Here is a 26265-nt window from a genome sequence, read left to right on the forward strand (position 1 = left end):
GCCCTGGATGGTTTTTATTCTTTTTCCTTAAAAAATATCTTTCATTTCCACCTCCCACTAAGAAGAAAGGAATGTTTCCCATTAAGACATGAAGTGAGATTGTTTTTCACTTTTGCCTTTCATATAGGGACACTGAATATAAAGGACTACAGCTCTCCCTGGATCAGGTCACTGCTGCCAAGCCGGCGTTCTCATACGCAAATTCAGCTCCGACCATAACGGATAATAGAAAGGGAAGCAAATCTCGCCTCTCGAGCACAAAGTCAAAATCAAGGACATCACCATATCCACAGGTAGCTGTCTTTGAAAAACTAAATTAAATATTTTTGAATATCTTGATTTTGGCTGCTACTTTACCCAAATAACTAGAATGGGCCAAAGAACCTGTTACTCAAAGGGAATAAAGGACAGCATGTTATGCAAGCTTGCGACAGGAATATGTTTCTTTAAAATGCTTCTAAAAAGCTGGAAACATTTGTGTTTTAGTGTGCATAATAAATCATTATCAACAACAATAGCAGCACAGGGCTCAGAGTTACTGAGAAGCGGGCAGAAGGACATGTTGGTTTTGAAATACTTGGTTCAAAAAGACTGTGAGTTTTGCCATTTGAGAAATCTTGCATTTTCTTACTTGGTCTTTACTAATTCCAACAAATCTAGAAAGCTGCCAGATATCAGATAGTGGTTAATACTGAAATTATAGTCAAGAGGAATGAGTTTTAATGAGGGAAGGCAGTCAGCCAACTTGGTGAATTGGATCAAGAAAATGTTTACTTTTCTGTGTGTAAAGCTTTGAAAGGAAGAAAACAGTAGGAGATGGTCATTTTCAAGTCTAAGTTGTAAGGAACATGTCCCAGCTTGGAGAATGGACCAGACTCAATTGGGTCTGTGAACTGAAATTTACACAATACATTTATGCAACTGATTTCTGCAGGCAATGTCACAGCACTTGTATTCTTACATTATAAAACTTTTAGCTCAAAAAACATGTTGGTAAAATAACTGTGATCTTTACTAATGATACAAGTCCTACTGGTCTTATGCCTCTACATAAGAGGATATAAATAGATATATAAACAAACTGGATATAAAAGTATGCATTCAAGACGTAAGATTGAAGAGCTATGTATTTTTAAAGAGCCAAATATTTAGTAGAATATTTAAAGAACCTCAATATTTAACTGATAATAACCTTAAAAACTACAGTTTCTCTGCAGGTGCAATGTTTTCTGACTGGATCTCTAAGAGAGGTCCAATGTGATCCCAAATATCTACATTACTTCCTTGTTTTCTTTCTTTTTCCTCTCTGAAGTACCAAGGATAAGAATTTCAGTTAAATGACATCTGCTTTTGGCACAGGAAATATTTAACTGAGCACCTGAATATGAATCCCTAATTTTAAGAATCTAACATTTGTCAGAGGTTATTATAGCTCACTTGTTCATGCTTGTCTCTGTGGGTTGTTAAAAAAAGCCTTTTCCCTGAATGCACTACATTGTTGTAACTATTGTAATCAATCTGTTTAATAGAATTGGGGATAATCCTAAATTCAGTTTTTATGACTATCTTTGATATAATGTAATTACATTTCATCTTGCCTTATACAATCCTTTCCAAAATATTCATTGCTAGCAGGACAATCCCAGCTGAAGGCTTGTCATCCTTCCACATCTATCTGATTTCTGAAAGTATGACCTCCTTATTCCTTCTGTCACCAAAGAAAAATACTGAATGAGGAGTTCAGCATTGTGACTTTTGGTTTATCAGGGATTGTTGCCTGAAAGCCCAGGGTGCTCAGTCTCCACTTTCATTTTGCATCCTCATTACCAGCTGCCTGATATTAAAGTAACATATTTCATCATTCAAAAAGAAGCAGCCATGTTAGTTGCCAGTATCTTGAAAAATGGTCATGCCATTCATTGCAGCCCATCACCACAAGTAATGCTGGCAGCTTGGCTTTGCCTCTCTGTCATCCTTCTCCACCACTGAATAAACTGTTGAAAGACTAAGAGAAGCTGCTGTGAAGAACATGCAGCAGGTGGTACAGCCTGTGTCCCTCAGTCTCTTGCCCATGTAATTTACCAGTCAGTAGAGGAGAATTTAGAGTGTGACTTAAAAGTCACAGCTGAAGAGAGAGGTCATGGGTTTTGGCTTACACAGGAGCCTGAGCTGTGGTGAGGAAAGGAAGCAGGAAGTTTATTAGTAAAATAATGGCAGTGGGCAAAGTACTTCTTGAAGTCAAGGACACCTATGAGACTTTAAAGGTGCATAATTTATTTCCCATTTTGCTTCCCTTCATTTTTTCTTGTTCCCTTACCATTTACTTTGCTTCTCTCTTGAAGAGAAAAAGAAATCATATGCTTTATTGGGTGCTGACTGAGAACCCTTCACCTTGCCAGCTGTGTGTCCCTAAGATAGGTACATGAGATGTGAACAGTATGAAAATGGTACTAATCGATTTCAGCTGAACCTTTACTACTAGGGCAAAAAGTGGGTGTTTTGGTCATCTAAGATAGTCTTGATGCTTTTCCCCCAATTCTTATGCAAAAGCAAACATAGGATAATGTGGGTCGTGCAGAGTCTTAAGTGAAACTGAGTACATTGAACAGGAGGCATTGGTCAGCACTTGATTAGCATGGTGTGCTGTTTGTACACTGGGCTAGTGGATTCTGTGAAACCAGCCTCAGGCAGGGGAAGGACAAGCAGAGAGGAGAGCAATCCAAAATTCGTGGCACAGCTGCAGAACTTTCTCAGAGAGTTTGAAAAGTGCTTTTCTAGTCCTGTCCCACCACAGAGGTGCAGAGCTAAAAGAGATGGTGGGAAAAAAAGCCAAACAGGCAGATGAAGGTTTGTTGGATATTTGCAGAAAAAGGAAATCATGAGTTGGTGAAAAGATGCCTGTAGTCTTCCCCCACAGCATCATCAGCGTAGTCATTATGAGGGCCTCCCAAAATTTAGGTTCAGGAACCTTTGTGTTCCCAAAAACTAGCCCAGGACCTCATTTATTCCATATGCAGGCAATAGCAGCAAGACTGGAAAAACATTTTAATTATGATCATCTGAACTACTTTGGAGTTTAACGTCCCATTAATGATGATTGTATTAAAAAATGCTGAACTTGCTTGTTGTCTGCCTGCAGTGGAAAAGTTTCATGGTGAGATCTGGATAAACGTTTATTGCTTCATATCTCATCTTAGTTCTTGGATAAAGATTTTATATATACATATATCTATATATATATATATATCTTGAAAACACACATACAAGTAAGGATGTACCCAAGAGCTGTTGGATGGAGGTATAGGTATATATTAATAGGTAGGTACATAGGTGTATATGTTAATGCATCAGATGTCAGAGATATATTAATTTTTTATCTCCTTTCGATGGATAATTTGGATTAATTCTGCAATCCATCACTATTTGGGCATATCACCGAGTGGAGTAAAGATAACAGAATTGGACAGAATTCTAGCCAGCCTGGCTTTTGTTTTGTTTTAATTTCTTCCTATAGCCTAAAGCTTTGGCAACTTTTAGTGTGTTCAAAAGCAAAGCAAACCCCTCTTTTTATAGTAAACATAACTCCTGGTCTGGTGAAGAGTCACCAGCAGTGGGGGTTACTTTAATGGACATGCTGTATTACTTTAATCTAAGCCTTTCACCATCTGTTGTGCCTATAATAGTGAACGCGAAAAGAGCATATTTTTCATTTCAGGATTACATTAGTAAAATGTAAGATAAAAGTGATTTAAATCATGCATATGTTCTTAGTACAATGGAGCCTGCATCTGTGATGTTTTTTCCCTCGTGGTTCAGACACAAATCAAGAGAAAAGCTGTCAATGCTGATGTAGTGAAAGTTTTTCGTGGAAAAGAGGGCTCTGTGAGGGTTTCACCATATATTTAATGTTTATAATGATAAAAACCTGAGGTGGCTGCCAGAAAATTATATATCTATAATGTCTGTTGTTTGAACATCTGGGGTGGCATGTAGAGCAGGCTGATGTTGCTGTGTATGACAGGACAAGTCCTCAGGCCAGTGAGACACCTGTAGGAATGGAAGGGCAGGCAAAAGAAAATCACACAAGAAATATTAAATTGTCCTCTGGCCTATTGCGCTTCCATGGACTCTCATATTGTAAGTCTCCTTAGACATGGAATTTATATTTTCCTATTTCCTTATCTCTTTAGCCCTCCCTAAGTTTTCCTTGAATGAAAATGCATCAGTGATGGCCTGCAGACCTTTTCTTTGTCAGTGCTAGTCCTGCTGGTGTGCTCTCACTTTGATTGTATAGTGGATTACCACTCTGGAAGACATTTCTAATTTTCAGAGGTGACTATTCAGTTTCCAGGAACCAGCTGGAGGACCATTTAATTTATGTTTTGTTATTTTTTATGCCAGATGACAATTCAGAAATCACCTGAAGGGAATTCAGATGTTGCCAGTTTGAAGTTATTTATCACTATCTACTGATTAAACTTTGTCAAAAACCCAAAAGTAATAAATTAGTTTTGCCTTCTGACTCCTGATAGAAGCTAGAGAGCAGAAATTAACAATAAAAATAAAATGTTTATTTTCTCAGCAGAAAATAAAATGTTTCTGCTGAGACACGACTTTGATTGAAAAAAAAACGACTGATTTTAATTTGCCATAATTTTCATTAAATCTGATACAATTTTTTATGGTCTTTCATCACTTGACATATGGGAGCCTAATTCTGACTTGAGAGATAGTGTTTCCACTCCCATTTCAGTAAAGCAATATCTTTGATCACCCTTTCATTTCTCCCCCATCAACATGTCACACATGCCCATATTTGAAGTCTCCACCTGTCAACATCAGATTCCCAGAAGAGGCAGTGGTTGGACTGCAGCAGTGGAGGCAGCCTGAGGATGCCAAATGGAGATGTGGCTGGCTTTAAAGGAAATTAGACATATTTTTGCCCTGTGTCTGCTTATGTTGCACCTTAGGAGTAAGTAGTCATATCAAGCCTTGGCAGAAAATGCAATTGACTGTGTTAATTTAATTCTGTCCATGGCCTAGCACCTGCCATGGGTCAGACCTCAAATAATCTTCATTCACATCAAGTAGGAAGATGAGTCAAGTATTGTTGATCTTGATACATGGTTGTGTGACATCACACAGTGCATTTCTGAGATACTAGATATAAACCCTATGAGACAATTTCCCTTTCTTTAAGAAAAGTGCACAAAGGCCTTTTGTGATTAGGTTCAAGATAAAAGCAGAAATTGCACAACTTTTCAGTTAAATGAAGATATTCTCTTCAAGAGAAGTTACACTGGACACTGAAATGTCCTTAGAAAAAGAGAACTAATAGAAGAGTATCTAGTAGAGATAGAGCAGGAAATGAAGAGTTTTCAGTTTGAAAGATTCTCTGGCATTTATTATCATCATAAATACTCAAAAAAAGACATTTCATTATAATAGTATTGCAAATTAATTTTCCTTGTACTTCTCATGAAATAAATACATACTAGGAGTCTTGTTTTTAATAAGAAAATAAATGAACTCGACTTTTCTATATTTGCATTTAGGCTTATGCTGTATATTTCTGCTTAACTTTTAAAATTAAAAAAAATCTGGTTTATACAAGTCAAATTCAAACAGAGCATTAAAAACAGTTCTGAAATTAAAAACAGACTAAAATGTAATTTTCTTTTTAAAATTTTTCTTTCTAAATAAAATTTACTAACTGTTAATCTTGTTAATAATTTCTAATTTTTTAAATTGGAAAATTAATTTTATCACATTTTTTGTAAACAAGCTTGAAGTAATTTTTGTTTTGTAAAAAAGCTTATAATAATTCAGCTGTTATTTGCGAAGGTGCCTTTGTGATTAAGCAGTTTGTAGATGTTAGGTCTGAAAGGATAATAGAAAAGATAGATGCTCCATTTGATGATAATAACACTGTGGTGACTGAATAAAGTTCCTAGTTAGTGTACGTTGAGTTACTGGCATTTAAAAGAGCTCTTTTGTGGCTCTGTAACTATCTAACCTTCATGAAAATTCATGTTTTTCCTTTCATCTCTAAACCTTTGTGATGAGTATCGTGGCACTAACTTTTGACCTCCTCCATGTCTACTGGTAGGCTTGTTGCCTATGGGTATTCTTCTGACAACTAATAACAAAATATAATTGACTTCTTCAAAGCCACGACCCTTTCTTTGTTTTCTTTAAATAATCTATCATGTTCACAACCTAAACAGTATTCACAAATATAAACTGGAACACTGAAGCAATGCCCAATTAAATGCCAAAAACTCCACTGATGTTGCACACATGGTTTAGGTTTCTCTTAGTCAAACATCTGGTAAGTACTTTCTATTGGTAAGTGCATAAAACCTTGATCCTGGCTGATAATGAGGAGTTTCATAGCAACTTAATCTAATGAAAAGGAAGGTAACCTTATGTTAGGCCTATTAAAAGAAAAGGCAGAGCGGGCATATGGAAGGTGAGTGATGGAATGGGAGAATTCCAAAGTTTCATGTTGTAATACATTGATTTGTGACATGAGTGTGCAGTGCTGAAGAGGTGAGCATGTACAGCTTTGGTCTCATCCCAGCCCATAATCATGGGTGAAATTGATTTAAAAATGTTCCGTGAAGTTTGACAGTTCCAATAAATAAAAAGATTTAAAAATGAGATAGCTAAATCCTAGGAGGTTTAATATACATTCTTTTTCTTTCCCAAAAGGTATCTAAAAAACTGAGGCATTCATTATAAATATCTAGAAATCTGTGACATTTAACTTAACCCTTACTTCTCTCTAAACAAATGCTCATGTTCCTGTCCTGACTAATTTTCCAACAACCTAGTTGCTTTTCTGTGTTGGGAGGGCCCTGCTTTTTTTTTAGTGAGGGTGAACAGTGCTCACTCTGTCTGCTTTGGTTAGTAGTCACTTTTAGTGGCAAATAGTTTCTGGATTTTCCTTGTTCCCATACTGCAAGAGAGCTGGGATTTTTAGCTTCCTACCTATCTGCCATCACTTTAGAGCTTTATCTTTCAGAATTGGTGCCAACTTTTTCCTCCTAATAAGAGGAAATAAGTTCAAAGATACAACTCCAAGTAAGAAAAAAAATATAAACAAACGAAATATGAGAAAAAGAGAGTGAACCTTGGAAAAATCCTTCAAATACATTCGGTTTCAATCTGACATGTGAGAATGCTCCAGGAGCAGTGTTATTTCAGTCCCTTTTGGAAGTGTTTTGCTGAAGTGCATTGGAGCATCTTGGCTGAGCATAAGCACAGCTTTCAAAGCAACAAGAAAAACCTGGACATACTAAAAATATATTGAACTGCAACATGGATGTTTCTGAGCCTAATATTGCACATCATAAAGGAGATGGCTGTTAAGGGCCTACATGGGATGTTTTAGATTTTCATGAGGTCTGTCCTGTCATCTGCGAGCTCATTACAGAGCGTTGTACAGGAAAGGACCAGGAGCCCAATCAGAAGGTGCAGACACGCTCACAAAAAACACACTGTCACACACACACACTCTGCCTTCCCAGGGCAGTTCCTTGCAGATTTCACCCAGGTGCGGTAATTCCCACGCTGCTTCTCCTGTTTTGCAGTATTCTGGATTTCACACGGAGAGATCCGAGTCTGACCACGAGAGCCAGTGGGGTGGGAGCCCCCTGACCGACACGGCTTCTCCGCAGCTCCTGGAGCCTGCGGACCGAGCGAGCTCCCAGCACCACGACGTCTCCTGTGCCTACAGACAGTACTCAGACCGCGGCGCGCTCTGCTACGGCTTTGCGCTCGACCACTCCAGGCTGGCTGATGACAGGCATTTCCACACTCAGGCCTGTGAAGGAGGCAGATGCGAAGCTGGCCGGTATTTCCTTGGCACGCCGCAGCCGGGAAGGGAGAGCTGGTGGGGCTCTCGCTCAGCCTTGCCTCTGACTAAGTCGTCCCCTGAGAGCAGAGAAGCGTATGAGAACAGTATGCCCCACATAACGTCAGTGCACAGGATTCATGGTAAGACATAACAAGGATTTGCAGAAGCGACACCATCTCAGCTAAAGCGACACGGCAGAGACATACAGCTGTTTATGTGGAAGATGGAAAATGAGATGCTTTCGGTGAATGTTCTTGTCTCAGAGTTCACATCTGCAGAGATGAGGAATACTTAAAATTCAAGCTGAGCTGAGTTTTAATAGTCTGGTTTATATGAAGCAGAATATAGTTTTGCTGTGTTTTCATTGTGACATTAAGGTGGAAACATGTGACTGAGGAGATTTTAAGCATGATCTTAAAAATATAAACAAAATAATTCACTTGATAGAAAAGTGGTTTTTATTGGACTTAGGAGCAAGACACTTCAGATGGAATATACTTAGTTTAAAATTATAGGTAAATCCAAGCTAGATATTAAAAAATCTTGAAAGCTGGTGGAAAAATTGTTCTCTGAGTGACTTTTTTCCCTACTGGTTATTACTAGATTCTGTATGATTTAATGTTTATTTAAAGTTGGCTATTGAAATTGACAGTTGATTTTGGTTTCAGACATTTATCCTCAGTGATAATTTTTAGCCAATTTAAATCTCTTCATCCTTTCAGCACAAAGCCTGAAATTTGTTTTAGTTTCTGACCGGTTGCAACTCAGTGCATTAGCACATTTTTAGACGCTGAAGCTAATAAAGAAACCACGGTGACAGCCTGACACTGGGTTTGGAAAAGTCCAAAGGTCCTTGGTTTTAAAATTATAGGCTTAGTCTTAGAAGACAGTAACAGGCCCTAAAGTCAGAATTCTAGGCTTTAAGGATGCATGCAACATAAAAAAACAAAGTTTTTCCACAAAAGAGTCTATCAAAACAAATGTTGCCTGTAAAGAACTCATAAAAGCAGATTTCGTTTTTACTATTCCATTGAACTGCAGAACAAGGCTTTGTAAACAAAAAGAGCTGTTCTGTTTTGCTCCAGTCTGAGGAAAAGTATGTTGAGATTAGAAAAAATTATTAAATAGCAAGTTCCAGGAAATACAACCAGAGAAAAACCAGAAAATTTTCCTGATGAGGACTGTTCTCCACTTTTCCTGTGACAACATGCCTCCTTCCTTGTGTCTGTTCTATTCTTCTGCCCTATTTGTGTTTTTCTAGCTTCTTTTCCTCAAAAAAAAAGAAATCTAGCAAATGATGATAATTTGCTGGCAAATTTTATGCATGATAATTCTTGCTGAACATAGACATATCATACCAAAGTACAAATGGAAACGTGTTAGATATTAATTCCATAACTCTATCAAGAATAATTCACCCAATAATGGATAATACCATTTGGTTTTATTATGTTGTTTGGCTTTGCTGTAATTTCAGGTGCTGCAGGTTCTTTTTGTTTTGGTTTGGTTTTTTTTTATGTCAAGCATTACATTTTTCAGTAGGTTTTCAGTCTCCACGTAGCTTTGGGGGAAAAACCTGACTAGCCCTGGCATTTTGGGTCCAGCTCTTAAGAGGATCTGAAGGATAAATTCATGTCCATGGTAGCCCACAGTGCAGTACTTCCCCAGCAGTGGCAGGATATTTTTCTTGCAAACGCCCATCCCTGGTTTTTCTAGTGAACTCTGCAATGCAGTGGTGTTGGTCTGCAACACAAACAGATCTGTATACCTTGACCCAGCACAAAGAGGAAACTTCATGTGCTAGTCTGAAAATGGGTTTGCTTTGAGGAGTACTGTCAGCCAACCCAAAGTGCTTCATCCCCAAAGAGGACTTTGTGTGTGCCAAGGCAGAGGCGTTGAAAAGTAACACGTGCAAGTCCCACACAGGCCCTCCTGCAGGAATGCATCTCAGCAAACCAAGCTCTTTAACAGAATGTTGACCCTTCAGGTTTTGGGGCCACTCACTTTTTTTCTGGTGAGGACTGACAGGTATGATTCTGTCCTTTCAGCTACTTGCAAGCTGAACACCTTCTCTGATATGTATATGGGCCTTATTTTTTGAAGAGAGGTAAGAATGTCATAATATTTTCCCATTTCAAAAACAAATATTTATGCATGGGGATATGACATCACATTTTTAGTGTCCCTGTCTAACAGCTATGGGTTCTTGAGCTTTTGAAGAGTTCCCTCGCTACTTGTGGTTATTTATTGTTGTGTATCCTGCATCAAGTCTCACCATAACCACAAGCTATTTCTAAATGCTGTCTCTGTTTTAGCTCCTGGAAAGGCTGGAATGTTGTAGATTTGTAATTCCCTGAGATTTTTATTTTTACTGTGGCCCAAATTCACTCAGGGTAGTAAGGGGCCAGGGGCTGAACACTGGCATTGAGGGCACTTTGACATGCCCTAGGATATCCTGCCTCGTCTCTAGCTACTCCAAAAGAGTTGCTTTCAAGTTGCTTCCATACCTGCCAGGCTTATGCAGGTACTTGGCTACCCAAGAGTGTATCAAGTGGCACCAGATACCTGTGTTGAGGTGCTCAGATCTCTTAGTATATTTTCAGCTGAGTTAGTTGTTTCGAGTGGAGATTCTGGAAACTAGAGTTTGTCACTGAAAAGCAAGGGGTCTTTTTTTGCTCACTGTTATGACCCACCTCTGACTTGATTTTCTGTGTGTGAAATTAGGTTCAGATTACATGTTCTTCAAGATCACTTAAACTTCAGTGCTTGTCTCCTTTCTCTCTTTCCTAGGAAGAGGACACTGGGATGAGGACAGTGTTGTTAGCTCACCCGATCCTGGATCTGCCAGCGAGTCAGGCGACCGATACCGTACCGAGCAGTATCAGAACAGCCCGCACGAGCCCAGCAAAATTGAAACTCTCATTAGAGCCACCCAACAAATGATTAAAGAAGAAGAAAACAGGTTACAGCTGCGGAAAACCACTCCTGACCCACTGGTCTCCATTAATGGCACAGGGAAGAAGCACGCTATCTGTTTTGCGAGCTACCCTCAGCAGCAGCTGGCAGCGGACGTCTGCCGCGTGCCAACAGTTGCCAACACTCCTCCTTGTGAACACATCCAGCAGCGGGATGGAAAAATTATGAGCCCACACGAAAATGACTACGACAACAGCCCCACAACACTGTCTAGGATAAGCAGCCCCAGCTCTGATCGAATATCAAAATCTAGTTTGGTACTTGCTAAAGACTACCTGCATTCAGACATGTCCCCTCATCAAACCCAAGGAGACCATCCAGCAGCCTCTCCAAATTATTACAGCTCCCACAGGCAGTACTTTGATAAGCATGCTTACACACTAACTGGATATGCCCTGGAGCATCTATATGACACTGAAACAATTAGAAACTATTCACTAGGCTGTAATGGATCCCACTTTGATGTGACTTCTCACTTAAGGATGCAGCAAGATCCAGCACAAGGACACAAGGGAACATCTGTTATAATAACCAATGGAAGCTGACACTTTTTTTCTAAAAACTTTTGCGCTTTAAAAAATAACCTTTGAGATCTAATTGGAAGATATTCTATGTTTTCATGCCCTTGTCCTTACCAGCATTTCCCATACCACAGTGCACTAGAAAGAAGAACCTAAGGTTTGGGGGGATAAGTTAGTTAAAACACATTACTTAAGGAAAAAAACAAATGCACTGGCATGCAGGGTTAGAGTAAATGGAGCTAAATGCAAAGTTGGTGCCATGCCTGCTGAGAAGGATAGAAGAGGTTCAGGCAGGGAGTATTTGTGGCAGAGCAGTTTATTTGCATTGTGTAAGAGGTGTTGTTTGGAAACACTGCCAAGGGCAAATCTTCTGAACTGCATAGGTACCAGGCAACAGAACTGCTATGCACTCTTTTTACACAGGAAGTTGGGATGTGTTCCTTCAAAGTACACAACAAAATGTGTACTTCTGGTGATTTGTTTACTCCCCAAAGGCCAAGTATGTTATGCTGCTGTGTGGTATAAAGCATCCATGGCTGACCAATATAAAATCAAAAAAGGGAGGAAGAAGAGAGATCTCCTCGAATTGTTGTGTCCTTGTGTACTCACAAACATAGCTATTTACATATGCTTGATTTGAAGAGTCCTTATGATTAGTATGGTCAAATGTTTACCTCTACCGTATTAAAAAGAAAGGGGTGTTGTCACTGTAGTTTTGAGAAATGCAAAAGGTTTGCTTCTCTTGCTTGTCTGTAGAGATGGGAGATGGTTCTCATGTTTTTGAAAGGTTGCCCATGGTGGCTAGAAGAGTGAAATGGAAGAAAATTGCCTGGAGAAACACGGAGAATAGACTGGAATGAGGAGTGGTCCAAGGTAAACACTTAACCCTGTAGCTAAGTATGCCATTTAGTAATAATTATAAAAGAAGGAAAAGTGGCTGAATAATTAAGAATTAATTTAAAACACAGAAGGAACTCAATAGAATAATAGAAATATTGCTGTAAAATACAAATGCAGTTGCATAAATGTAAAAATACATGAGTCAAGAATAGGTAAAAACTCTTTGGCAGCTTGTCTGACTTCTGATAAAGTTTTGGAGTTAATTAAGAGAGTACAGAGTATCATAACTACACTGTCTGAAGCACAGTGAAGTAACAGGCATGACCTTGATAACGAAATATAAATTCTCTACTTGATTGCAGCAGATAATTTAATGAATATCAGAAAATATTTTGGATATTAAAATCAGCCATATGTACATTAAAAAAGTAGAGGAAAATCAGTGCTCCAAGGAATTAAATTGCATTGAGAATGCTGGTATTATCAAGGCCAGTCCTGGAGTTATACAAGACATCAAAAGAGGCAGAGGAACTTTTTTTAAATTTTTAATAACCTCATGAACAAAGAGACTGATTAATTGGAAAAGAATAAATGCAAACATATGCTAAAAATGTAAAATAGGGCATTTGTAGTCACAATTGCTAGACCCATCCTTTTTGGTATGGCATTTATATGGTCCCAAAGTTGACTGCAACAGGAGGGACCACTGCTCCCTCTTTTGCCAATGTGGAGGAACGGGGACCTGAGGTGGTTACTAAAATGAGATTAGCTCTAAGACTAGCTTAATTTGTAACATTCAGAAGCTCAACATATGGGACTGAGTCATCAATGGGACTAAATATAAACCAGCATGCTATGGGTGGGTTAAAAATACTGTTTCCAAATAAAACTAATCAGAAGCAAAAGCTAAATAATAATATTATAAACCACGTAAGTAGAGACATACTTGAAAGCAGAGGAAATTACCTCTCTGAACTTGGAATACTGTGTAGAGTCCTGATCACTCCAAAGCAGATTGTGAATCTTGAATGGAGTGGTACCTTACTCCATAAGCAACCTTTGTTGACTGCAGTGTGATCACTCCTGGTGAAATGCACGTTGAACACAAGGGAGAACAACACAGTCTGGTCTTTATTATCTAAACCTCGTAACAAAAAAGGTGGAGCAGAGCTCAGCAAAAGATAAAGAGACTGAAAGATCTAATAAAAGCTTTAAATAAACTGGGTCTGTCATCTTTGTAAGGGAAAGGAGTAAGGGGTAATGTCACTGATGTGCACCAAATTCTGCACAGAGGAGAGATAAACAATGGTCTAACACTATTTGAACTAGAGGCAGAAATGAGAGACAGGGCACTGAATGATAGCAAAGGCAAAATGAGTACAAAATTATTTGGCAAGAAATTTATTTGACTCATTGCCAAATGGATAATGAAGGTCAATAAAAGAAGCAGATAGAGATTTTTTTGTTTGTTTGAAGATAAGACAAATAACTGAGGGGAAGAAAAACCTTGACAAATGTTAACTCAGAGGAAGAAATGGACCAAAATGAACTTCTTTCAGCCCAACAATTGTATATATTCGTAAAGCATAGGAATAAGAAAGTATTTTTGATAAATTTAGTTCTGGATACATATTTATTTCACTTGTTCCTATGAATAATATGAATAAACTTGTACTTGGAGTCTCATTTTACAGTATTAAAATGCAATTTGCAAAGCGAATTAGAATAGAGGTACATGGTATCATCCTATCCCTACAAGTACATATAAACCCACGTCTAAGTGTCAATATAACCCTGTATTTCAAAAGAGTCTCCCAAACTGTTTGAATGGATGGGGTTTTCTCAGCACTGAAATTCCTTGGGATCACAAAGCACTCTTGCTATCAAGCTTTTACTCAGAAGGCAACGGAGTTCTGCAGACCAGCTGCAGTTCCCTGGCTGTGGTCTAATGGCCACAAGTAGCCAGGAAACCACACATTAGCAACTGCTGCATTTGCATTCTGACAGGCACCTTTGAAAAACAGAAGACTTATAAGACCAACAGGCACAGCATAAGATGCTACAGGACTTCACCTAGGAAAAGAGGCCTGCGTGCTATGCAATAAAAGTTCCCCATCCTTATTTACAGTGATCCCAAGACTGTAGTTATTTATTCCTATTTTCAATAGTTCTAGTCCACTACAAAGGCAAAAAAATGCACTGTAAGGAATAGAATAAATCAGTAGAGATGTCTCTACATGCAGCCATGTTGTGCTACAAGCAAAGGCTGAAGCTCTCTCTCCTCATGGGATTCCAGCAACTGGCACTCCTTAGCACTTCAGTACAGTATGCTGGAGATGGATGTCTTTTGTCAGCTTGTTTGTTATCCTGCTTCTTTAGATAGCCAGGAATTTCTTCTTAATTGACAGAAAGCATTGAGTTTTGCAAACATAGACTCTGCATGCTTCATGCTACATGAAAGCAAGTCTGCAATCTTAATTATAGCATATAATATCACTGCAGCTCATATTACATGTGCTTTTCAATATGATATAGAGCTTGTTTTTTTCCATTACCTATTATGTAATTCAAATTTTCATTTAGTATCCTTCAAGGATATCATCTCTGTTTTTATGTTTCTCCCTTTTCCAAATCAGATGGGAAGAAATATCTTGCAAAATTGAAAAATGCAAAGCATTTGAACAAAATAAGTTTCAAATGTATCACATTAGCTAAAGGTTATAATTTTAAATAAGGTATGTATGTTGTGTTTTGGAATAGAGACAATATAAATTGCTGTATTGCATCATTTCTTTAACATTATACTGGTTTTTCTATTAACACAAAATTAATATTTTGCAACTACTCCAAATACAGAGTGACCGCAGCTCTTTCAAACCATTTCTTACTGATGTCAGTGGATGGTGCATTATGGTTTTTGTGCATTACAATCTTAGTACAATCTCTTTTGTTTAAAGAAATAAAAAACCCTCGAGTCTTTATATGAAATTATACCTCTTGGGCACAGAGTTTGTGATTCTTGAATCTTACTCTGCAATTTGTCCCATTTATTCAAATATTTGTGAATATTTGTGAAGTAAGGTACTATTTAGCACATGCAAAGGGAGGAAAGCTGACTTCTGGTAATAGGTTTGAGGGTTGTTTTGTAACTCTTTTTTCCTTAAATCTCAAGATGTGAGTATGGAACTATGGAAGATAATAACTCTAATGGCTGTGTTTCTATAAAAGAGGTTATTTATGTTCTGAAAAAATGAGTGCATCTCTCCCAGCCCCAAAAGTATTTCTTAAGCTTTAAAAAAGGCTTTTGTTGATCTGTCTGCAATACTGCCGTGGGTTACACAGTGAAATTCTGCTCTTTTAAAGTCCTTTAATCACTGTTATCTGAATCTCATTTTTGTCTCTACACATGCAGCATTTATTCATTAATGTCCCTAAGTATGTTAACCACCATATGTTCATTTATTTGAGCATGCTGAGTGAGTTGGAAAAAATAAAAGGTGGCATATTATTTCTGGAAAAGGCCCAGCCACCCCAGAAAATCAGCCTGGCTGTTCCAAAGGTCAGATAACCTTTCAGTCACAGAACAAAGCTGTGGCATATGAGTTGGTTTCTGCATACAAAACTGTATGTAATGGGGATTACAGCACACAGTTCCAGAATTAGACCTGGCTATGTCTATTTTGAGGTGGCTATAGTTAAAGTCTGGCCGCAAATGGATTCAGACCCTGCTCTTTCCTTGAGTTGCAAGTTTACTTAAAGCACCTAAGAGCCTTAAGGCAATACAGGCTTTGTTATTAGGGACAATGGTGGATGAACATGCTTTCCTGTAGGTATACTGGCTTAACTCCAGATAGCTCCACAGTGTGGAGCATAAACTATTTTATTTGCAGTTAGTATTGATGGTTAAATATTTCAGCTGTGTGCACTGAGAAGCAAAAAACCCCAAACCAACTACAAAAAAAAGTAAATAAAAAAACCCCCAGGTTTCTGTAACCCTTCAGTTTGGTGTTTTGAAAGTCTTCTAAAGGTATAGCTGAGGATTAGGTGTAATTTTGAAGACCAGAAAAATTAAATAGTCCTCTGTTCAAAACAGTGAGAGAACTAGTGTGATTCAATTTCACATTTCCTTAGGGCATTAGTTAATTAAAAAAACCAAAATGCTGTGAGGTTAAACTTCACTGCTGCATTTAGCTTATGTATACAAGAGCTCTGTAGATAAATCTGGCTCTAAGTTGTTAGGAATATATCCCTTTTTGAAAAGAGTTAATTTATGACTCCACCTATAAAGCTGTATTTGAAAGGGAAGATCAAATATAGGATGAAAAAAGATTTTTTTTTTCTGGTTGCATTCCCTATTTAACTCCCTTCTCACACAAATTTCTCAATCTTTCCTATTGTTCTAGGATTCCAAATGTCATTTTAAGCATTTTTATTTATTGCAATTTGGGCTGCATTTATTATTTTCCTTTTCAGCTACTGATACATTGGGAAGTTTCAAAGTGCAAGAAACAATCTTTTTCACACAATACAAAATGTTGGCACCTTTACATTCTAAGAAAGTAAAGTCTATGAGAAAAAGTATGTTTAGGGCACTGCAACTTTTTCCAAGGTAAATATTTCAATGCATAAAATATACTAATCTAATAAAAAGAAAGCACTTGAGACATGATGAAGGATTTCATGTTTGCCAAACCAATGGTTACATTTAAGGACAAAAAGACACAGATTGCCAGTGTTTCAAATACCATGCTTTGCAATGTAAAGGGGCTAGTGACATTGTAGCATAACATCTGTAGTTTTCCTTTGGAATGTAATGTAGAAAATATAATTTAGTTATGTCAACAATATCTTGCAAAATGTTCCCATTTATAATTATTTATATTGTAAATAGCTTTCTGAAGTAAATTTGAAGTTAATGTGCATAAGATGTATTTATTATGTGAAGATTTTTTTTGTTTGTTTTAAATATAGCTACCAATATGCAATTTTTGTCTGTTTTCCTAGATTTTTAAACTAAGGATTGTCTTATATAGTCTACATTTTCAGGAATCTATTTTAAATATTGAGAGTATTTCTTAGCATTGAGAGGGGACAGGTTGAAGCAATTTATTTTTGTTCCTGTGAATGCTAAATGCTCCCTGAATCTTGAATGCAGTTTATCAGCTATGAAGAGACGCTGATAAGATACTGCTACCTCATTCAAGATGTCTCAATCTGCTCAAACACTGTTCTTTAAGGAAGAATTTAATTAAGGTTAATTATCTATTTGTGCATCATCTGCCTTATTTTTTGAAGCTACCCTGGGTCACTCGTGTGCCGGGGTCAGGGCAGGAACAGGCGAGAGGCAGGATCGTAGCAAAGGCGAAGAAGAGACTTCATTCAAAAGAACCGCGCGGTTTTTATAGAGCGGTACGCTACATTCTATTCTACTGGCTGACTAACAGAAACATCTTTCTCATGCACTGTCCTTGAGAGGAACAGAAAAACAAGACAGAAAAACAGCACCTGCACATTGTTTATAGTCAACAGGTTATCACATTTTTTTAACTCCCTAGAATTTCTCCCAAGCCACTGTGAGAAACGCTCGCTGTTTCTCTCTCCCTGTCCCATGGCATCCACAATCCTGAGGTACCCCTGTGCCTCAGCTAAATCAGCTTGCTGACTTGGAGCATGATGGCCATTAGGTGTTTAAAGCAGTGTGCCCAGAGAGCAGTGTTCTGACACAGAACAGGTGAGGAGCTCTGTTCAATTGCCTTCAGGCCTGAGAGCTGGCTGTGACCTGAGGGTTTGTGCTTGGATATCTCAATCGACCCAGAGCAACAGGAGCCATGTGTAGCATCTGAGCTGCTGCAACCCTTGCCTGGTCTGGGGTTTAGGTCCTTCTGGGCTTGAGTTCTCAGTCACAGCTCTTACTTTCTAGGGCAGTTTCTGAGCTGTCAAACCCTGTCCTCTCTGACCCTGTCTCTGAGTCTCTTCCCTGCCGGGAACAAATGCAAGACAGATGGTCTCAGAGAGTGACACTGGTGCTATGGTCAGGTGAGAGAGCAGCTTTCTCTGGAGAGAAAGGGGTTGTCCACATATTTCCCACTCACAAGACAGAGCAAATACATGAGCATCAGGGGTGTGATGCACAGAGGAGTCAGTTTTGAGTCTCAGGTAAATTAAATGCATAAAATGGAGATAGAGTTTTGTCACCGGCCCTTTCCTCCTGCTTGGATGTAGGTGCTCGGTTCTTAGAGACATTCCTGGGGACTGGGGAATACCCTGCAGCATTGATTTAGAAGTTTAAACTGCATTCATGATGTTGGCATTTCCTATGGGCTAATTTAGGCACTTCCCCTTTCTTTGGCCTGAATTTTCATGCTGGTAGGAAATGGCATTATCTTTTCACCAAACTATGCTGTTTAGCAGTGCAAAACATTCCAAGTGTCTTTCCTTTCCTTTCCCTTTCCCTTCCCTTCCTTTCCCTTCCCTTCCTTTTCTTTCTTCTTTTCTTTTCTTTCTTTTCTTTCTCTTTTCTTTCTTTTCTTTTCTTGTCTTTTCTTTTCTTTCTTTCTTTTCTTTTCTTTTTCTTTTTCTTTTTCTTTTCTCTTTCTTCTTTTTCTTTCTCTTTCTTTTCTTTTTCCTTTTCTTTTTCTTTTTATTTTTCTTTTATTTTCTATTTTATTTTTATTTTGTTTTTCATTTTCTCTCTGCTCTCTTCTCTGTCTCTCTTCATGGGTGAGGGGTTTCAGAAATGCCTTTTTTTTGGCCTACCTCTCTCTCTCTGAAGCCCACACTGAGATCCACAGGCAATCATGAGACCACACCATCCTCCCTAGGACAAGAGTAGTCCAAGTTTCTCTGAGTAAAGCACTGCAACAAATCTGAGTGTCATCCTCATCTCTGCATACTTAAGTCCTGCCACTTCCATGCCTGCTCTTGAGTCTCTTTTCTGGTGCCTGAAGGTAGCTGTTGCCCACTGTATCTATTCACTCTTGGTTTCCATGCTCATTGGCAAATTGTTCCGCACTGAGGAAATCTGCTGTCATGGCCATTGTAATAAAAGTGTGCAATACCATCAGGAACTTCCTCTATCCACATATGGTGGCCATCAGAGGCTTCAGCATCAGAAATTTCATTTGATACAGCCCCTCTGAATGTCAGAAGGTCACAAACAGCCTGCTGTGTGCCTGTGTGACTAAAAAGGGCTGTCCACCGCGCCGCAAACCCTGATGGACTACATGGCTTGTGCATGCATGCAGCATTCTGGACTGTGGTCCCCAGGCCAGGTGCAAGGCTGGCTGCCCATGGAAAGAGCTTGGACTCACCATTACCAAGATTTCTCTTCCTTGCAGACACCTCTCTGGCACAGTCTGCCATTGCCTTTCTCCCACGGTCTGTCATCTTGATTTTGTCTTTCATAGGAATTATCTGCTCTATTTCTCTTTTTCTCTTCTGCCCCAAGCCCTGGTCTATATTCTAGCTTGCTCAGCTCTAGCTTCTTTTCTTGATCCTGAAAATTGTGTGTTGCTTTTGATGAGGAAAATGGCAACAGTTTCCATTACTTGCTTTCCTTTTTCCCTTTTCCTCCTTTGTGCAGCTGGTGTCAATGTCATTCTTAGGACCCTGCAATCTTTTTCTCTCAGGCATTAGTTCTGCTACAAGAAAGCTACTGGTTGAGGGAATGGAGGTGATGAACTTTTCAGAAAATCTACAGACAAAAGATGATAGATGCCTTCAGCATACCAAATACGCAAGCTGCTTTAGCTGCATTGCAAAATGTTGTCACTTCTGGTCTGCAAACAGATGGTAAAGATGAAAACAGACCAGAGGACATACACCTGTATTTGAAAATAACAACAAAATCTACAATCAGATGCATCTGAGAGGGAAACTTAAAAACTGGGTTGTTTTCTAAATGTGCCTTACATTATACAAATAATTAAATGCTTGTTATTGCTGTTCATTTCATCAGTATTTTTCATTTATGCATCATTATAAAGAGCTGTCATCAGTTTTGTAATTTTTGTTATGCTATCTGTATTTTTCCTTTTTGATCTAGACTAGTTTTAATCTATAAATCAAAGTATCCTATAATAAAAGTATTAATATAAAATGCAGAGCAGAATCCGACACCTGGAAAATGGAACCCAGAAAGTATCAGCATATTTCAAGCTTTCATCTGACTTTCGGCTCCACGGTTTTGTACCCAGTGTATCAGGTGGTAAGTTTCTCGTGGGAGCCAATTTTCACATCCAGCCATATTCCTAGGAATTGTTAGCATGACATATTTCAAAGCTATATCAGTGCTCTGTTGCAGGTAGACAAATTTGTGCATTATCAAATGTATTACATTTTTGGATTTTTTTTTACTTTTCTGACAAGGAGATGTGAGAATATGGTGATAAGAGTTTAAGGTACTTTTTCAAGCTGGATGCTTTCAATTTATCCTCAAGATATATTTCCAGAGACAATTTCATTCACTTTCAAAGGGCAAGCTGTAATCTTTCTATAGCTCTTTCTATCTCCCTTGAAGCTTGAGACAGTCCAGAACTCTCTGTATGCTTGGGATCTGCTAGAGCAGCTTTGATGTTACACTGATTTCTGCTACCCACCATGATTTTCTGCCTACCTGCTCATCACAGAGCAAAAGAGGTGGCTCTCTAGCTTGTCGAGAGTTATCAGATGCAAGAGAGCTGAAAGAGCAGTGAGCACCACACCACCATTCAAAACAACTTTTTTACATTAGCACTGTTTATTTTATGAGGTAAAGCACATTAGGCTGCCACCCTTCTTCTGTGCTATCATCTCCACAATTGGGAAGAAAACCAAGGAAGAAGGTATCAGAAGATGTGAAACTATACATTTTCTCCTATATTGTCTAGCAAAACTCAGTGAAGATGCAAGAGATTATTGTCACCACAGAGAGTGAAATCTTGCCCAGTGGAGTCCTGCCTGTATGCACCAGTAAGGAAACTTTGTTGGGAATGCCCTTTTGCTCTGCCAGAGCTGGTGACACCACGCTGGTGTGTACAAGCTGGCCAAAATTCCGTGCATGAATGTCAGTGTTTTCTAAATTGGTGATGTGTCCTGCCAAAAGACATTAAGATTGCTGTCTGCTGAGGCTTTTGCTCCTTTTCTTTTACTATTGCATCCATTTGGAGCCCAGGATGGGGAGGGCCGAGACTGCAAACAGCTTGTACAGTTTTGACAGGAGTTAGATGCATTTTTCATTTGAAGCTTCTTGATTCTGACACAGGACATTTCATCAGGTTATGAATTATTTTAACAAAAACAGGACTGTGTTTTGGCTGTCTGGTTTCTCTGTGGGACAGTTGTGTCATTTTTTTTTAAAGAATACCAACGAAAGGCATCCTTTGTGTTTTCAATTTGGAGAGCACCAGTGAGGTGAAAAATACAGCCTAAGTGTTAAGTCTATTTTCATCAAGGGCACAACTGTGCATTTTGATGTTATGTTTCTGACTTTTCTCTAATCACAAAGGCAGAGCCTTTCTTCTGTGCTGCTTTCTATTTAACCTCCAAAACAACTGCAAAGTATTAGAATGACTCCAGTACCCTCTTCAGCATGAATGTTTCTTGAGCTCAAGAGAAATGCTCATGGTTTCATTAGGCTGGTTATCTGACAGGCTGCTCATAGAAAACAGCTGATTTTTACTTTTATTTTTTTTTTTAGGGAACAGCTTTGGCTTCCTGTGATCAATCTTCTTGGCTAGAGCAGTAAATATGCTAAAATGCAGGTGCCAACAAGCTTTGAGACAGTCTCAGGCTTGAATGTTGACCCATGGCTGTGTTTTGTGTGTCATGAAATAGCCTGCCTTGTGTACAACTATTTGGTCTATTAGTTGACTTGGGTTTTTAACTTAATATGTGCTTATTTACTTACGGAATTAGATCCAGTGTGGGAGAGATGTAAAGCAGGCAGTGGTTTAGGAGTTTAGTAAATAATCTCAGCTTTGTTCAGTTTTGCTCTAGGTCAGATTGCTGCACGGAGTAATTCCATATGGCAACCTGATTTGAGCTTACTCTAAGTAAACCTTAAAACGGATTTTGGCAAAATCCAGCCAGCCATCAGGAACCCATTCTCAGTTTCTGCTGAGGATTTCCTGATAGCCTTCTTAATTTAAAAAAAGCATCAACAAAAAAAACCCAACAGCAAACGAGAAAAACTTTGAAACCTTTTTGCTGTCTGAAATACTCGTTCCCCTCTCCCTGAGCATTAACCATCAAAAAGCCCTTTAGACTGCTCTAATTTATGCCAAGAGCTGTACAAGTTAGGAGGTGCAAACATGGCTTAAGTGACTTGGCCTCCCCCTGCGTGCCTTGCTCCGCGCCGTTGGCGATGCGGTGCAGCCTCCCACGGGGCAGAAGCACGATGGGGCTGACTTTCTGCCCTTCTGCTCTGACTTCTGTGCCCTGGTGCAGAGCAGCAGCTGCCTGGTCCCTCTCCAGCCTGTGCCACTGTAGTGTGTGGGCTCCCAAAGCCTCTGCTGCTCTGTTAGGGAAGAGAGGAAAGCACGGGGGTCTGAGCGGTGAGAGAGCCTCCAGCAGGCTGCCTCCAGTGCTCGAGAGCCAGCAGTAAAATCCTGGCATTAATGAAGCTGTTGACAGAAATACTTTGGTCCCACTGAAGCATGGCCAAAAATGTAAAAACATTTTGAAAACAACACTTGAGGCAGCTCAGTGTACCTCCCTCAATAGAGCGACTGAAAGCATAAGTAAACAGAAAGATTTACTTGTGTTGGGAACAAACATAATTAAAAAGAAATGTGGGTAGGGAAACAAGTACACATAAAAAAATCCTCTCCTGTAATTTATCTGAACGATGTCAAATGTGAACAAAAACCCTGAGATAAAACTTGGGTTAGAGAGCAGAAATTCTGGCAGGGTTATTTTGAAGTGGGGCTCTTAGGAAAAGCTGCTGATTGAAATCAATACAGCGAGACCCAGAATCCGAAAAGACCTTTTCTGAGATCCGAGAGGGTCACTGAGCAGAACTGCCACTTGATAGTGGTGAGGCTGCAATTGCCTTCACCAAGGTGCTTCACTGTTTGCTTTAGTGACTTCTTGCAACCAGTGGCTGAGCATACATTTAACATCCCACCTGAGATCACCCTGCTGGGGGAGGGAATTTTTTAAATACTTCTATCGCTTAAACAACTCCCTCACCAGCCACATCAGCACGTCACATTTTCTGTATACTAATCAATAATGTTTGATTAATGTACTAAATCAGATTAATTGAAGAAGTTATTATTTATGGAGACCAAAAGGACTGAAGTTCTCTGTTTTCTGCTTCTGTTTTTTAAAAACATTCATTCATTTGAATTTTTAACAAATTGTGATTTATCACAGGAAACACTTTTAAGCAGACCTTATTCAATATTATCATTTTCAAATAGTATCAATGGGTCATATTTTGTTTTTAGTTTATTTACTGATTATGTAAGACTAGATTAGGTAACAGCTTCACAGGGTTGGGCAAAATACAGATACTCCATAACATTGTAAATTACTGTGAGCATATCCTGATCGTTTATCAGAAGGTGATGGAAATAAACAGAGAAACTACTTTTCCATTTTTTTCATGGCTTTGTTTTTCCTGCACCAGAACGACACTGTTGCATAAACACTATCAAAAAGTCAAGAGTGAGAACTGAACTTTTTGCTAATGCCTTAAAGGAATGAGCTGTATTTTGATTTCAGGGTACATGTACAATGGCTGTTTTTAATGCTCACTTACATGTTACTTTATGCACGTGTGAATAATTCATTCAAATTCAATTACACTGCATTTGTATTTCAAGGAGGTGCAGGGGAGAGAGAGCATTCAGGTGGAGTTTGCCCAGCCCAATATTTCCATTTTAATTACTATCTATTTTTAGCACTCAGCTGTTCAGCAAGTCACTTCAGTTCACTGAGGTAGGTGAGGCTGTACAGACTGGTTCCAGGAAAAAATCTCAAAACCTCTCTTTCCAGTTGTCACAATTTCCTAAGAGAATGAAGCTCATGCAACCACTTGTGAACCTAAATTCTCAAAAATTTTGTAGAAATAGGGTGCTGCAGAGAAACAAGAGACCATCTGTGCCACAGCTCAAATAAAGTGAGACACAAGCTTTTCTTTTTCACAACATCAGAAGACTCCAGACCTTAGAGAGTGAAATTCAATGGGCTATCTTCTCACAGAACTGCTTATTTTATTGTGTTAAAAGTTACCTCATTACTATCCATTCAAATCTAGTTAGTAGATCACTTTATGTGCCTTGAAAAGGGCTAGATGGTCTACTGCATCAGGAGATAAACCAAGATTAAAAAATGCCCTATTACAAGTGGATTTGAATCTGTAAAATGATTTAATTTTTTAAAAATAATAACCTGTTTTAGGACTGCTTTCTTGAATATTAATAAAACTAGAGAAAAAAAATTGTATTTTCAAGCAGTGTCCTTTCTTTTACTGTGGTATTTCAGTTCAGTGGATTTTTGTTACTGTATCTTGAAAATTATTTGGGAAGATAATGAAAACTGCTATGACAGTTTAGAACATTGTCATAAACAGTTCATTGCCATAAACAGTAAACAGCTAGTTTTAAAATCCAAATATAACTGATAAAAGGAAATGCATTGTGCTATCAAACATTGCTGCAATGAACACATAAATTCCATGAGGTGCAGAAGAACAAGGAGAAAGCATGCAAATTTAGTGGCACAATGCATTTGCAATGTGGATTGCACTTGTCTTTTTATTTGCCACCAACATGTAATTTATGTGCAACAGAATGGAGATGCATGACACTACAAATTACACAGCAGTGAGCATGCCAAAGAAAAGAAGACTTTGGCAGTATGTAATTTAAATTAAATAGTGTGAAATAGAGAAGTATAAAGGTCCAACTAAATCTTGGTTTAAGTGTATTATACATATAGGTTTTTCAAAAACACTCTTCCAATTCACTTTAACTATCAGTCAGAGGCAATAATATTAAAATAACAAGCACCTGAGGTGACCTGAGGTTTTTCAGTGTTTATATGAATGCATCTAGGTTTAGATCTTTAATGTCTCTCCCACTGTACCATATTCCTTATTTGCCAGTTGTACACCTCCACTCCCTGGAAAGTGGTTACCTATTGCTGAACTGCTGCAGCTGTGAAGGATCTAGTCACTGTCTTGGTCAGTTTTGCTACCATAACCTGTGGCAATCTGAGCAAACATCTTGATTTTCCCATAGATTTTAATTCATTTTGTTTCTGACCTTGTAAAAAAATCCAAATAAAAGAGATTTCAGAAGGCAGACAAAAGAAAAATGACCAAGGCAAGAGTCATTCAGGTTCTTACAAGGATAACAAAGAGTCACACATAGCTACAGAATAAAATTCTGTCTGGGAGCAGATGGATGTGTCTAGAAGGAACACAGACACAAGACCATGAAATGAAATTGGCAGGAACACAGTTACCTAAGCTTCCTCTAACTTAAAAAGAAAGATTGAGAGGACTTGCTAGCAACTAGTATGCTTTTGTTTATCTACGTCGGTTAATTCGCTATCTTTTGCATGAGAAAAATAATTTTAGCACTGTAACAAATCTGCCCACCTCTACATATCTCATTCCAGAAATATTTCAGCAAATCTAGCTGTGGTTTTCTGTGAGTAACCAGTGACACACCAGATCTTCAGTGAAGAGAAAAAAATAGCTGTAGGGTTTTTAAAAATGTCTTTTTTATGTCTGGGACAAAACACAAGGAAAAGTGCCTGTGAGTCTGCTCACTGAGGAAACAGAAGAGAAATAATAATTTCTCTTTCCATCAGAGTCTGTGCTTCAGATTTTGATATCATTTGCATCTTCATTAGGATCAAATTATTCTCAAACAATCTGGAAAGACAGATGTTTGGGAGTTGTTTATGTCTCTATATCCTTTTTCATGCAATGATAAGGGAAGACATACTATCCATTTTTTTTTTCCCAATGGCCTTATGGTTAGAAGACAGGGAAATGAGACATACAAACTCATTTCCAGACATTGTTAACCTCGACAGGTCACCAAGTATGTGGTTAAAGACCAGTTTGGAAGT

The 26265-nt window shown here is 38.5% G+C and overlaps 1 protein-coding gene across 1 annotated transcript in view; it reads left to right on the forward strand.

Annotated features, from left to right (window-relative positions):
• The window catches only part of SIM1 (SIM bHLH transcription factor 1), a 52495-nt gene extending 35312 nt beyond the window's left edge, over nt 1-17183 (forward strand). Inside the window, exons 10-12 of the mRNA XM_009093325.4 lie at nt 128-293; nt 7596-8001; nt 10652-17183. Coding sequence (XP_009091573.1) covers nt 128-293; nt 7596-8001; nt 10652-11382 — 1303 coding nt within the window. The 3' untranslated portion in view covers nt 11383-17183. The remainder of the gene's footprint in view (nt 1-127; nt 294-7595; nt 8002-10651) is intronic.
• The last annotated feature ends 9082 nt before the right edge of the window (nt 17184-26265 follow it).

This window comes from Serinus canaria, chromosome 3 (genome assembly GCF_022539315.1).
Source record: "Serinus canaria isolate serCan28SL12 chromosome 3, serCan2020, whole genome shotgun sequence".
In the NCBI taxonomy this organism is placed as follows: Eukaryota; Metazoa; Chordata; class Aves; order Passeriformes; family Fringillidae; genus Serinus; species Serinus canaria.